Source organism: Triturus cristatus, chromosome 2_2 (assembly GCF_964204655.1).
Source record: "Triturus cristatus chromosome 2_2, aTriCri1.1, whole genome shotgun sequence".
In the NCBI taxonomy this organism is placed as follows: Eukaryota; Metazoa; Chordata; class Amphibia; order Caudata; family Salamandridae; genus Triturus; species Triturus cristatus.
In genome coordinates, this window is record NC_140582.1 from 1254539223 (window position 1) to 1254555198 (window position 15976).

The 15976-nt window shown below is 42.5% G+C and overlaps 1 protein-coding gene across 2 annotated transcripts in view; it reads left to right on the forward strand.

Annotated features, from left to right (window-relative positions):
* The window catches only part of LOC146863538 (uncharacterized), a 72176-nt gene extending 63922 nt beyond the window's left edge, over window positions 1-8254 (forward strand). For both annotated transcript variants that reach the window (XM_085642993.1, XM_085642992.1), the window contains exon 3: window positions 4084-8254. In XM_085642993.1, coding sequence (XP_085499119.1) covers window positions 5383-7014 — 1632 coding nt within the window. In that variant the 5' untranslated portion in view covers window positions 4084-5382 and the 3' untranslated portion in view covers window positions 7015-8254. The remainder of the gene's footprint in view (window positions 1-4083) is intronic.
* The last annotated feature ends 7722 nt before the right edge of the window (window positions 8255-15976 follow it).

A 15976-nucleotide genomic window follows, 5' to 3' on the forward strand; every position in this document is an offset into this window, starting at 1 on the left:
GTCCTGTCGCAATCAGGTGTTCGAGATCAGAGATTATTCTTGTGACCCCATTTCGAAGGCCTCAACCCTGGTTCCCCGTAGCTCTAACTCTAGCGACTGCTCCTCCAGTTCTACTCCCAGTTCAGCGGGATCTTCTCTTGGACCCGGAGGGACTTCCTCATTCATCGGTCCTGTCAGGTCAACTCAAATTGACGGCTTGGATGCTTTCAGGTTAAGATGGTATACCCCAGGCATTTCGCAACGTGTCGCAGTTTTCATCAGACAGGCCAGGGCAAGTATCCGCCACAAATGATGTTCCGCAGATTGGAGGAAATGGTGTGTTTGGTGCAACGCATGGAGTATTCATGCTGTTGGGGCAGAGTGTTGCATAGTAATACATTTTCTTTCAGATATGGCTTCTTGTGCTTTAGCATACGGAACGGTGAATAATTTCAGGTCTGCGATCTCTGCAGGACATCTTCCAATAGAAGGTAAAGCATTGCACGCGCATCCTTTAGTTTGCAAGTTAATGAGGGGTATTCATATGATCAACCCTCCGAGACCCAGTTAATCGCTTATTTGGGATGTGAATGTTGTCCTCAAATTCTTGGAGCAAAGGTCGGCGAACAGGTATTTGTTGTGCAAACAGCTTTCAGCCAAGCTCATGATGTTGTTATGTCTGATTTCATGTAAGAAGGTATCAGATGCGCGTGCGCTGAACTTGGCAGGCAGGGTTTTTTCTCCAGAAGGTGTTACATTCACTATCACTTACCAGACCAAATCTGATTTCAGGTTGGTAACCTACCCGAGTTTTCCAGATAATACTCAGTTATATGTTGTTCAATGTTTAAAAGATTATTAGATTGTTACTTGTGATGTGATACAGGATGCTGGTTGTCAACTACTCATTGCATTACAAAAACCTCTCAGACCTGTGTCTTCGGCTACATAAGCCAGGTGGATGAGATGGTTGCTGGCAGTAGCCAGTAGTGACATATCTGTCTTTGGTGCTCATTCCGCCAGTGGGGCTGAGGCATCCAAGTCATATGCTTTAGGTTCTTGCATAGAGGACATTATGAGAGCTGCAGACTGGTCTACAGAATCTACATTTCAGAATTTTTATTAAAAGCTTATTGATGTGGTTTCTGTGGTGGAAACCCAGCTTTGGACTAGCATAATCGGAGCCTCCGGTCCTGACATAGAATCAAAACTTTTCCAGATTACGCGTCAAGGATTTTCATTTCTATTGAGGACACAGAGGCAAGGATTATCCTACCAATTAGATGTTTTTTCTTCTAATCATTTGTACAATTTTGAAAACTATCATAACATTGAGTTAATGTAAAATTGTGCTATTTCTCTCTGACCAGGTAATTATGTGCAGTATTCTTTGGTACTGACAGACGTTGCGTTGGTTACTTTCTATTTCAGGAAATGACCAGAAGAACTATTGAGATGTTAATTGTGGTCTGGTTGACTACATTCCCCTGAGAGGAGTGGTGTGTGACTCGTTTCCTTGCCTCGTTCTTGAAGGCCCAGTTCTGAGTTCTATTGCAGGCTTTGGTTGGGTGTTGGGCATCCCTGTTGGATTGCCTGAAAGCTGTTGAGTCCACGTTTGGGCAGATTGGAACTTTGGTGACTATTACCCTGTTTCCCGCTAGAGTATTCTGTATTTATGAACTTATCCTTGATAGAAAGAGGACACAAAATGGTGACATCCATAGTTATATGGGTGGCTTGCATATTATTGGAGCATGTGATATGGGAGATACAGGGAAACAAGTGTAATGTAGTTTTGTTTTATTCTAAAGTGATTGGCTGCCGAAATTTGTAGTAAAGAAATGACAAGCATACACCTCACCTCTGTGTCCTTAATAGAATTGAAAATTCTTGACACGTAAGCTGGACATTTTTTCATTCCCTATGACTTTAGGTCAAATACATTGACAATAGACAATATGGTCGCTCTTTTTTAAGTGGTTTGTCAAACAACACCATCTTTTAGCCCCCTGCTTTTCGCCAGTGTCATTGACTATTCTGCCGCAATTGACAGTGTGGATAGAAACATCCTATGGTCAAAATTAACACAAAGCGGCTTCTCTTTTTCCTTATTGAATGCACTAATATCTCTTGTTCAAAGACCTGGGTCTATCAAGCTTGACAATGGAAACAGGCTCATATCAGAAATTCCGACAAATCGAGGCCAGAAACAGGGTTGCGCGTTAGCAATGATTCTGTTCAATTTATATACAGCGCACTAGAGTCACGTATATAAATAGCTAAAATAATACCCCCAAGGATTGGGTCTTTAAGACTGCCCGTACTTCAGTATGCCGATGATCTTATCATTCTAGACTGTATGAGAGGCAGAGAGCATTGGATCAGCTACAGTTATATAATATTAAGACTAACGCTGGGAAAACCAAGGTGAAGGTATTTGGCAATTACAAGCACAATTTGAATCATCAATGTAGGTTAGGAGAAATTAAGATTAATAATTCACTAACCTACAATTTCCTGAGAGTATGGCACTCTTAAAATCACTAGTATGGGGTACATCTCCAGCCTATTAAAAAGAGTGGCTGCAGTTAAATTCTCTGTCTGCAAATTAATTCTCTGCAATAGTCATTGGCTGAGCTAATGATTCGAGTTGTGCGCACCAAACTACTGCCTACTGTTTCCTATGGTCATCAAACTTACCTAGGAGAACCATCAGCTGCACTAGACACAATACAGTGCAATGCCTACAGGCGGATATTTAGAGTATCAAAATACATCAGGCAGCCACTGCTACGGCTGGAGTTCAGCCTCACCAAGCAAGAACTGGAATGCAATGCATCGCACATCAAATATTACCACTCACTAGTCACCGCTGACTCAGGAACCTGGAAGTTCCTCTTGAGGTTTGTCAGCCTGCAAATGACCCCTCGGGGTTATCCTTAGCACCTGTGGCTAATAAAGTTCATGCTAGACTCAATCCCTGCAGTTCATTCTACATCCAGCAGGTTTGCTCTGAAAACACAAGTTATGGCCATTTCCCGTTAGGCTGACATGGAAAAGATTGGAGATGCTTCCTATGTACCTCTACTCATTACATCTTACGAAAATGCAAAGACCCAGCCTTATCTTAAAGTGCCTTTAAATAGGACAATTTGATGTTCAAATTCATGCCTCAGACTTATGATCCTCCCGATTCAAGAACATCAAACAAACTTGGCGACACAACCAAACTGTCAACCCTGTAGATTTTGTGATTACAGGCGAGAATCAATGCTTCATTTATTATGCTGTTGCCCTGTATTTTTAAAAGTGCAACACACTTTTCTGAGACCAATGTTTTTAAACCACGTTATCCGCTCTTGCAAGGAGGCCTGGACATACTGTCTAAGCACTGACAGGAATTAAATTAAATTTGTAGATTTATATAGCGCTGCTTATCACCATTGAGGGTATCCAGGCGCTGTCCATGGGCACGGGGAGATTAAGTGATTTGCCCAGAATCACAGGATGGTGAGCCTATGCCGAGATTCGAAACCGGATCCCCAGCTCCCGAGTCAGCAGCTCTGGCCGTTTGGAAAATGTACAAAAATCCTGCACACCGCCATAAACTGCCTTAATACTCCTGCATAATGGAAGGTTCATTTTGCCTATGGTGGGTCTCTAAAAATCGTGTCCTCTGTGCTCAAAAACCTGCTTGTACACACTTTCTATATTTATTCCTTTTATGATATTATATTCTTATGATTGCACCCATTTTAATGAATTGTCACAATAAAGGTTTTACCACCACTATTACATTTCTAATGTATATGTTTTAAGACACTTCTTTGAGTGCCATTGGATCTGGGTTTCTGATGAAGTGGCCAATGAAGCTCCTGTATATCTGTTTCTGTGTAAGTGTATAATATAGCCATCGGTCAATTAATTTCTTGGTTTCTAATTTCTAATTGTCTAATAATTTGGTTTAGTCAAGGTATTCTGTTTTCTCTGTGAATTCTGGCCATGATTGCCAATTTTACTTATGTGGACGTTTTTCCTTGTTTAATTTAAATAATAAATTTCACTTACATTGTATTAAAATTTCTGAATTTTTATGTTTTACAGTCGAGTACGTAAAGGAAACAAATTATGAAATGAATATTAACGTGGGAATCGCCGTGAGATCGTTGTTGAGAAAAGCAAATGTCATAAACAGCTAAAGTTCCATCATAATTTTCTGAGGCAACAGCCAATCTATCCCATCTTGGAAACACGTACATGAGCTATATTTTATACAGACTGGAGAGACATCACTGAATACATATTGAGGATGTTTTTAATGTGGGAGACATTTTAATGCTCACAGCTGTTTCCTCTGCATAGTGTGGGACCACATACCGAAGAGGCTGTATGTGTCTGATTAATTTGATACCCTTTACCTCCTGAAGGAACCTCAACAAGTCAGATACTATGCACACTAGATAGTACGTACTCTGAATGTGATAACGTATTCCATGTAAAGATGACTGACTAACTGAGCAAAAGGTAATCCCCAAAAATGCAAATCTGTGAAGAGGCGATATAAATGTTTAACTCTAATCAGACATCAGAAATGTTGCAAGCAAGAGACTTATGTCCTATCTGAAACTCTGTATAAAATATATTTGTCTAATTCCTGTAAAGTTAGGATACTGGCATTCTGCATCCAATGTAAAAAAGTGCCCACCACTAGCTCCAATGGTGGTTTGGTTACCGTGTTTATGTCATTGCTGAACAATGAGTACTTAACGCATTTATACACAATGCACCCAACTTGGAGACATAGCCCAAGAGAGCCACAATCTCATGCAGAGTCAATATGAACTTACTGAATGAGCGAAGGATAGTCATCAACACATAACATAAAATATTGGAAGAGCTATATAAATATTCTAAATGAAAGGAGAAGTCGATTTACTGTCAAAGGACTGAGACTAGAGAAAAAACATGTGGATGTTCTGAATATGGCAAAGGTTTCCAGACATCATCTGAGGTATTGAAATATCATATAAGCCACACCAGAGGGAAACCGTATTAATATTCTGCATGTGACAAGGCTTACAATCGTAGGAATTCTCTACGGCAGCATCAAACAACCCACATTAGTGAGAAATTACGTAGAGGCTCTGAACGTGGCAAGGTTTTCTTTCAAAAGAGTTCTCTAACTGTGCATCACCAAGAAGACACTTTACAGAATGTGACAAGATTCCCACAAGAAAGATGACATTATCCATACATCAGAGGACTCATACTGAGGAGAAACCATATGCATGGTCTGAATGTGCCAAAGGTTTCAAGTCATCACATGAGCTACTGTAACATCAAAAAAGTCATACAGACAAACCTTATGAATGTTCTGAATGCGACAAGGCTTTCAAGAGAAAGATGACACTATCCATACATCGGAGAATTCACACTGGGCAGAAACCATATAAATTCTCTAAATGTGACAAGGCTTTCAGTCAAACTGGTTACCATCTCCAACATCAGATAACTCATACTAAGGAGAAATCTTATAAATATTCTGAATGTGAAAAGACTTTCAAAGGTAGGTGTGCACTAATGCAACATCGGAGAACTCACACTGAGGAGAGACCATATAAATGTTCCCAATGTGACAAGGCGTTTAAATTTAAGAGTACTCAATCCACCCATCAGAAAACCCACACTAGGAAAAAAACATGTAAAAAAGATGAATGTGGGCAGGCTTTCATTGGAAAGAGTTATCTATTGTTTCACCAGAGATCTCACATGGGAAAGAAACCACATAAATGTTCTGAATGTGACATGGTTTTCACAGGAAACCGTACACTACTTATGCATCAGAGAATTCACACTGGGGAAAAACCATTTAAATGTTCTGAATGTGACAAAGCTTTCACACAAAAAAGTACATTATACAGTCATAAAAGAACTCACACTAGGGAGAAACCATATAAATGTTCAGAATGCAATAAGTCTTTTGCACGAAAAGGTACTTTAGCCACTCATCTCAGAATTCATACTGGGGAGAAACCATATATATGCTCTGAATGTGATAAGGCTTTCAAGACAAAAATAGAGCTATCAGTGCATCAGAGAACTCACACTGGGGAGAAACCATATAAATGTTCTGAATGTGATAAGAATTTCACACGAAAAGATACACTATCCATCCATCAAAGAATTCACACTAGGGAAAAACCATATAAGTGTTCGGAATGCAACAAGTCTTTTGCACGGAAAGGTAATCTAACAACACATATAAGAATTCACACGGGGGAGAAACCATATAAATGCTCTGAATGTTACAAGGCTTTCACACGAAAAGGTTCACTCGCCACACATCAAAGAACTCACACTGGGGAAAAACCATTTAAATGTTCTGAATGTTATAAGGCTTTCCCAATAAAAGGTACACTATCCACGCATCAAAGAATTCATACGGGAGAGAAACCATATAAATGTCCTGAATGTGATAGGGTTTTTAAATATAAGAGTCATCAATCAAAACATCGGAGAACTCATACTGGGGAGAAACCACATAAATGTTCTCAGTGTGACAAGGCTTTCACACAAAAAAGTGCACTACCCATACACCAAAGAATTCACACTGGGGAGAAACCATATAGATGTTCTGAATGCTACAAGGCTTTCACACAAAAAGATGCACTATTCATACATCAAAAAATTCACACCGGGGAGAAACCATATAGATGTTCTGGTTGTGAAAAAGCTTTCAAGACAACAAGGCAACTATCACAGCATCAGAGAACTCACACTGGGGAGAAACCATATCAATGTTCTGAATGTGGCATGGCTTTCACCCAAAGAAGTACACTATCTTATCACCAGAGTCGTCACACTGGGGAGAAACCATATACATGTTCTGAATGTGACATAGCTTTTAAACGGAAGTGTGATCTATTGATACATCAGCGTACTCACACTGGGGAAAGACCATATAAGTGTTCTGAATGTGACAAGGCTTTCAAACAAAAGAATTCACTAACCCATCATCAGACAGTTCACACTTAAGGAAAAAAACATATAGAATTGCCAAATGTTATAAGTCTATCAAATACATTTCAAGTACATACTATCCCAACATCAGAGAGCTGACACTGGAGAGGTATTGTAGAAATGTTCTGAATGTGGCAAGGCTCTCAATCGAAAGAATAATCTATACTACAGGAAAGAACTGACACTTTGGAAAAAACATATAAATGTTCTGAAGGTGACAGGGCTTCAAATTCAAAGAGTACGTATTCCAACGTCACGAAACACAAACTGGGGAGAAAGCATTCAGCTTCAATGGCCACTTTAGGCCGCCACTTGACTGTAAGGTCTTATTACATGGGTGCCTGCAAGCATTTTCCCACAGGCCAAATGTTTGATCTGTTGATGGACCAAGGGTCTCATTGATGCAGTATGGTGAAGGTCGGGGCAAGGAGGGGCGGGGTCTGTGGTGGGCATAGTGGTAGGTAGGCATGTACATCTAGCCCATCTAGTCGCTGATTTGCACATTGTGAAACCAGAAAACTTGGGATCAATCCCAGGCAATTGCTTTATTCCGCTTTGCATCTTTTATTTGCATCACTACATATGAGAGGGCATCAAAATACATAATTTTAGGATGTGCGTTGTACAAAACCTTCTCCTGGGGTTTATTTTAATCAACTAAATAGCACCTTGAGACCCTCAGGTGATTTGCGGTGCTCTATAAATCCCTGATTAATTGATAATATTGTCCATGTATAATAGCAACCTAGGCCAGCCACACGGTGACATAACAACTGACTTGCATCTTGGGTCACTATTGGCATTGATGTCAGGATGGGGAGAGGCATGAAGTTTTCTAAATTCATGTTTAAAAAATGTAACTTTTAAGATAATTTCTCAATGCACTGCTATAATCTGATGAACTAAGGTGAAACGCGTCTGCATGTTAATTAAATATATATTTTTTATTTTGAAGGGACTTTATCATGTTTTTAACATTTGATGGAAGAGATCTTTAAAAATGAAAGGGTTCCTAAAATTAGGAGTGGTGCAGGACACCTTCTGTGCTTCTTTTCTTATACCACAGTTGGCTGTGAATAAATGTGTGCCATTTATTTAACATCTTTTTGAATATTAGTTCCCTGTAAAGTAAGCAGCAGCCCAGTGCCTACTTCGAGCATCACTGCTGTAGGGTGTCAGGCTGTAAACAGTGTTTTTCTCGTGTCAGATTCAGTGTACTTTGATAATAAAATGGAATTTGACTTTTTTTACTGTAGTGCTAAATGTGTGTCTGAATTTATTAGTACAGTTGTTTGTGGTATTGGTCTACATAAACACGTTATAGCACTGCATCTGTACAGAGTTTCAATGAATGAACCGCACTTTTAAAGAATGTTTAATCTGATATTATGGAGCTGAGTAGCCAGAGAGTGTGTTTTTTTCATTTGGGGATACATATGCAATATTTCCAGAATGTTTGCAGTCGACTTCAAATACAATGAAATATACAAATGAACACACTGCAGCAAAAATAAGGAAATTGAGAAGCTCTATTCAAAGGTGCATCTTCTTCCAGAAACGTTCACATGTCACAGCCGTGCCTGAACAGGGAAAATAATTTTCTAAAGAATTTTCAAAGTGGGTTCAGGCAGTTGGGAGCTGCACGTGGTCTTATATCTGTGTCTCTCTTCTTTGAAATTTCAGTTTAGATCATGTCTCCCATAAAACATAAACATACATAAATCAAAGTGGTTAGATATGGGGCAACGGAAACAAATATGAAAATTTTTGAAATGTGCAATTCAGTGATGTAAGAATATGAACTGCTACCTTTAAGAGTAGTCCTGGTAAAATCTACAAACCTATAAGCAATCTCTACTCATTCGCAGGTGTACCCATAATCTTCAATGCTTAAGAGACTTTTATTAGGTATAAGCAGATCTATGTTTTAGAGCTCTTAGAAAGACTGAGGATTAGATATATTGAGGATTGTTGTTTACATTTCTTTTAAAACAGATCTGATGAAAGGACTTGTGCACAGCCAGGGAAGCAAGCTAACATGCTCACAATTTGTGTGTGACTCTGCTGCAAGCGGCTGCATTGCTGTCTTGGTGGGCACTTGGTTTGTGGAGATGACGGTTAGCATATCCTTGTAGAAGCATTCAATCACCTTCGTAAACTCTGCACGTACCTGGGTCACCACCATTCCTGGTTACTAGGAGAGGTTGCAGGTGTGTGGTTTGGGGAGTTGTGGAGAGGGGGAGCTAAGGCGCAAATGCATGTGCTCTAGCTCTAGCGTAGGGACCCAACCCAGGGGCAGCGTTGAGAATGGTTTGGGGAAGCTCCATCTTGATTGTGCAAGGCTTGGAAGCCTAGATGAGAGCACCAAAGTTCAAAGCATTGACGCTCTGCAGTGCTCAAGTGCATAGAGCATTAGAGGTAAATCTATGATTTTGTTTTCATTGACTAACAGACACAAACTGTATGAACCATATCCCTACTGTATACTACGCTTGTTGCGGGTTGTGTGCAACTGTTCCCAATTGTTTCACAGTGAATAAATCAGTGACTAAATCAGTTAACTTTAAGTCCTGTAAATTTTAAGAAGCCGTCAGAAGCATGTGTAATTGGATTTTCTAAAAGCAATTGATTTATGCAAGTGAGAGGTTTCTATCTTCATTTGTATTTTTGGACCTTCATTTTCTACTCTCATCTCACCTAAATTAAATTAATATTAAGATGATAGTAAACAAACTATACAACAAGTGTAGTTATCTCTCTGTCAGGGCAAAATGCAGATAAATCTATAACATGATCCTTAGCAAACCTGTGCGTAAAGGGTATTTGTAGAATTAAACACTGTTCTCGTGGTACCTTAGCAATATGTGCAATGGCCAAGTACTTTTAGATTCTTCTGGGGTGGTGACAGGCCATGTGGTTAGGATTGTTTCTTTGGATAAGATCAGGAGGTGTTTGGTGAGGTCTGCAGGGTCTGGTTATGGAGTGAAGTTGATGTAAGTGGCGGTTGCTGAAGAATTGAGAGAAATTGTTGCCGAGGTCCTCGGAGGGTGGTATCAAGTTGGAGGCAGCCGATAGTGAGGTGAAATCTTTTACAATGACAAGATTTATTTGCTTCTGTTGGTGCTGCCATTGATGTGGTCCACCAGAGTGGCACTCTTGGTGGTCCAGATCATTTGGTGGTAGTGTCTCTTGGCAAATTTGAACATACTTCTGTGTTCATTCTCCATTTGTGCTCCAGTTGTTTGCAGTGGCGTTCCGTCAGTTTGAGTTTCTATGCGTGCCAACTGGCCTCGGATCTGGGAGCCTTTCAGGGCCCTTCGTTTAGGTTGACTGTAGGTGAGCACTTTGATCACTACTTTCGGAAAAATGAAGGCACTGCTGCTGGTCCTACCTCAGAATCAGAGGCATTCAAGGTGGTGATACATGGGTTATGCCCCAAAAATATATGTGGTGAAAAATATATGAAATCGCCAACAGACTGTCCTTGAGAAGATGCGGGTACTTGAAACACAAGAGATATCAGACCTTAAATCCTTCAAGTGTAGGTTGGAAACAAGGGAGGAGCACCGTGCACTCCTAGAGAGGATTGGGCAGGTGTCATACTGAGATATTGTAGCACTGCAGCATGAGAAAGGGGACAGCCATAAGCATGGTTGATTTAAGCAGTGCCGATCACACTGATATATGCAGTGAGGTCACCAACGAGCACCCTATTTCACAGGCAATTCAACATAAATAATATGCTTGTTACATATCATGTAGAGCTGTATGCAGCTCTTTTGTAGAGTGACTCTGTATCTAGACGCATAACTAGCATATATAATATTGCCAGAGCTATCTTCTGAAGATGGAGACTTCTTGGAGGCCCCCACCACAGTGGAAGAAATCAAGGCAATAGCAGACCAGCTCACTAACAGTAAACCAATGGCACCAATGGGAACTTAAAAACAATCTTCAATGGTTGATTGCAAAATGTCCACAGTCTGATGATTTAGGCAGCCCTCCGCGAACAGAGAATCACCATTCACAGAACTCCGATATGTCTTCCTGGCATTCAAGTCAAATACTTTATTTCAGCCTATAAGGCCATAAAAGTAAGAAAACAATATTATAGAATACATGCATTAAATAGAATTAAAATACATTCTCCATTGCTCCCTTTGTCAAATGTATGCACATGTAATCTATTACAGTTCGTTTTGGATCTAGGTAAGTATCACCATTTTTGTTGATAATCTGAGGGTTGCCCTGTTACTTTGTTCGCTTATAAAGTGCCTGTGCAATACTGTAGCTGCAAAACACAATTTATTCTATAATAATGGTAAGTTCTTAGAAAGTGCGTGTGCACTAGGTAAAAAGTGGAGCAAATTCTTTCACTATACCACAAGAGCATCTGCATGAATTGATTTATATCCAGGCTGTTAAAAAAAGCTAATAAAATGTAGATATTCATTAAGATCCCGTGAGATGCCCGTAATAAAAACTATCAAATCTTAAAATCATCAAATTATTGCTAAAATATGGAAAACTAATACAGTACATGTAAATGTAAAAATACTTCAATTTTTAAACAGATACTTCAACTATTTAATTTTAAGTTTTCAGTTGATATTGGCCATAATATACAGTCCACTATGATTCTTGTCATAATTGTTCCTGCCAAATTGTACAGCATTATATCTAAGTAGGTACTTTAATTCACAGTCAGTTTTATGAAATTATAAATTTTGTCCTCCCCTTTTCCTTATAAAATTAACAGCCAGTAGAAATCGGCTGAGACTAAAGACTATTGGGCAGGAGTTTTCAGTTTTTAATATTCTCAGCATAACGTTCATTCTCCTGACACTAAGGCACCTGGCCATCGGTTTTATCCATTTCCTTCTAGCTGGTTTGCATGCTGGGCAGAAAAACAAAACGTGTGGGATATCTTCATCAATCCCCATTTGACATAAGGCACAGCGAGGGTCCCCATTCTTGTGTTGTAGCCTTGACCACTTTGTAACAAAGCTGTTTAGTTGTCAAATTCCGTATCAAAATTTCAAATATAAACACTTTGCCAGTAGCGGTTCTATCTCCTCTAAGAACGGCTCAAAATGTGGTGTTGGTTTAAAATCAAGGAATTGTGTGGTTAAGCTTTCATGTGAACTGCTTAAAGTTACCTTGTCTCTCACAAATTCCCAAAATAGCAATTTAATCTCGCTTTTTGACTCAGGAATCAGCAGATATGGATTCAAACAATATCTGCTCAGTCCGAGATCCAAAAGCCACGTTCTAATGTGGATCAACCAAGGGAAGGTGGTTTTAGTGTTGAGTGCCAAGAGTTCAATCAATGATTCTCTGTACACAGTTAGCTCCGATGTTGTCCAAGTTCTGATCCAGAACGACAGTGTTCTCCAAATTGCTAGGTACTCCAAGCGTTTAATACCCAAATCATAGGTCAGGGGACTCAATGGAGTGCGTTGATGAAGGGCAACAAACATTCAAATTTTTTTATTTTTGGCTATTGTTAAAGATTTGAGAGTTCCACTTCCCCCAAATCTCTGCACCATACAGGGCAGCAGATTGGGCTCTAGCCTTGTATACTTCCAGGGCGGGAGTGATGGCTTTAGAAGATGTTGCAGATTGCATTTTTACAATGGGGATGGAGTTCTGTGTTAAAAAAGCCTTCGACTTCTCTATTTGCGGGGCCCATAAAGGTTTTGAGTCTAAGGTGACCCCCAGATATACGAAATTAGATACTGGTTCCAGTTCTGTGCCATTCAAGTATATTTTATTCTTAAAACTTCTATGTGGCCTTATTGTCATATATTTAGTTTTTGTTGGGTTCACCTCAAGACCTTTTGCTTTACAGTAATCGTTTAGTGTAACGCCCTGAACGTCTCAGGATCGTTTAACAGACACGACAATGAGGACGCAACCACTTGTGAAGGGTTAGTTCTTTTAATGAAGGCAAATAAAATACAAAGAACAAACAAAAGTTATAGTCACTGGAATCCTCCAGGCTAAGTACGTTACCAGCCCACAGCACGGATGGTCCTAACCGTCCTCTGCATATACGCCGATCCCGGCGTATGCCAACAGAGGGCAGAAATGAAATGGCCGACAATGCCAATCGGTAGGCTGTGAGGGGCACGACGAGTGTTGGGGAGAATCGAGGAGTCAGGGAAACACCCAGCCGGGGTCTCTACCTGAAGGGAGCAGCCGCTCAACCTCTTCCTCAGACTGCACCGGGACGCGGAGTCACCTCCTGGTGATGCGTCACCGATACCCCAATCACAAGCAAGAAGACTGAACCGAGAGCAGCCGCTCGATCGATCCTGTGGACTTCCGAGTCTGTAACGCGGCAAACACCTCCTGGTGTGCGTTACAGCTGGCAGTCCCTGTGTCTCTGGTCGGGCTGGGAGTTACGACTCCAACCAGCAAAAGCGCCACTGCGCTTGGACTCAGCCGAGTCAAAAAGCGAAGCTCAATGGTTGACCGGTAGAGCTTCCGGGTCCTTCACAGGTGACGATGGGGCAAGACACGGCCCAGGGAGTAACGACTCGACCTACCTCCGTTCTTGCCTTACTGGAGCACCACTCCGGAACACTGCTCTTCACGAAGCAGGTACGTCGGTGTAAACACAATATCCGACAGCCTTGTACCTCCCGGTTCCTCCCTTTATAGGGCGTGTTTTCCTTGAGTTATGTAACAGCTCTCCTGTTTACATAAGGGCGTGTTTCCCTTGAGTTATGTAACAGCTCTCCTGTTTACATAAGGGCGTGTTTCCCTTGAGTTATGTAACAGCTCTCCTGTTTACATAAGGGCGTGTTTCCCTTGAGTTATGTAACAGCTCTCCTGTTTACATAAGGGCGTGTTTCCCTTGTATGACAGGAATTCTTGACAGTACATCCTCCCTCTCAGCGGCTCCCCACGGGTCCAGCGCTGGCAGGAAAACGCCGATGGAACAAGGAGACCAAGCGCGGAGCATGAACCCCTTCAGCCGGTTCCCATGAATGCTCCTCCGGGCCATAGCCTTTCCACGCAACCAGGTACCACAGCTTCCCCCTGCGCCATTTGGACGCCCGTATGCCCGACACTTCATACTCCACCTCCGACTCCACGCATACCGGCCTAGGTGTCCCAGACGGCTTGGAGGGTGCTGGTTTGAGCAATGATACATGAAAGACAGGGTGTATCCGCAATGACTGGGGCAAGCACACCTTCACGTTCACGGGACCCATACACTTGGTAATTCGATAGGGGCCCATGTACTTGGGATGGAACACACTGTTCTTTCGAAACCTCATGTTTCTTGTGGATATCCAGACGTAGTCTCCAGTGCGGTACAGTGGCCCGGGCCTTCTCTTCCTATCTGCCGCAGCCTTGTATCTTCTCTTGGCCTCTATTAGGACAGCCCTTGAGCGCATCAACGTGTCTTTTATGTGTGCCACCCTGTCCGCTGTGGCGGGAATCCTGTCCTCTCTGAACGGATGTAGAAATGGCAAGAACCTGGGATGTTGGCCATAGTTGCTATAGAACGGAGATGACTGTGTGGAGCTGTGAGTGGCGTTGTTATAGGCTATCTCTGCAACCCATAGCAAGTCGACCCATTCTTCCCTGCCCTGGTCCACAAAACATCGCAGATACTGTTTGAGCGTTTGGTTCAGGCGCTCGGTTTGGCCGTCCGTTTGAGGGTGGTAGCTGGTGGACAGGGCGGTCTTAACATGCAGCGCAGTGCACCAAGTCTTCCAGAATTGCGCAGTAAACTGCGACCCCCGGTCCGACACGATCACCCCAGGTAATCCATGCAGTCGTACCACATTCTTTAGGAGTAGTGACGCCAATTCCCCGGCCGTAGGGACTCTCTTGCAGGGGATGAAGTGCCCCATTTTCGTCAAGTAATCCACCACCACCAGTATTGCCGTCATCCCCTGGTCTACCGGTAGGCCCACCACGAAGTCCAGTGATATGCTATCCCATGGTCTATCCGGGGTCGGAAGTGGATGTAAGAGCCCTTGGGTTCGGCCATGGTCGGCCTTCATGGTAGCACACGTAGGACACTCCTGTCCCCACCTCCTGACATCCACTCTCATGGTTGGCCACCAGAAATGCCGTCCCATGCTAGCCACCGTTTTTTCAAAGCCCAAATGACCTGCGCATGGAGAGTCATGGCACCAGATGAATGCTTGTTTCCTTAGCCTAGGCGTGGGTATCAATAGGCACCTGCCCTTCAGGGGTATCCCGTCCTTCAGCTGCCATTCTCTGTGACTGAGGAGCCACCTCCGCCATGCGAATGACCTGATCCCTCTCTTTATTCCCCTCAGGAAAGTATCCGGTTGGATAACCCCCAATACCATCCTCGGGGAAATGATGGAACGCTTGGTTGCAGGCAATGGTTCCTTAACTGCAGATTGACGGGACAGGGCGTCCGCCTTCCGGTTTTCCGTCCCCGGCCGATATGTGATGCGGAAGTTGAACCCCGCAAAGAAGATCATCCACCGCAGCTGCCTGGGAGAAAGGTGTCTAGTGGCCGTCATGAACTGTAGGTTCCGATGGTCCGTGTACACCGATACCACATGTCTTGCCCCCATCAACCAATGCCTCCATTCGGTGAAGGCGTCCTTGATTGCGAGAAGCTCCTTCTCCGCAATATGGTAGTTGCGTTCGGCGTCGTTGAGTTTGCGGGACATGTACGCAACGGGATGAAGCACCCCTGTGTCGTGGTTGCGTTGGGACAAGATAGCCCCCAGCGCCACATCCGACGCGTCCGCTTCCACCACGTAGGGGAGATCCGGATCGGGGTGAGCCAACACCGGCGCCTTACCAAAGGCGCTTTTCAGGGCCTCAAAGGCTTTGTTCGCTTCAGGGGACCAGACAAACTCCTTGGACTTCCTCAGTAGCTGTGTGATTGGGGCCACCACTCCTGAAAATCCATCTATAAACCGCCTGTAAAAGTTGGCGAAGCCAATGAAACTTTGGACGTCCTTCACGCTTT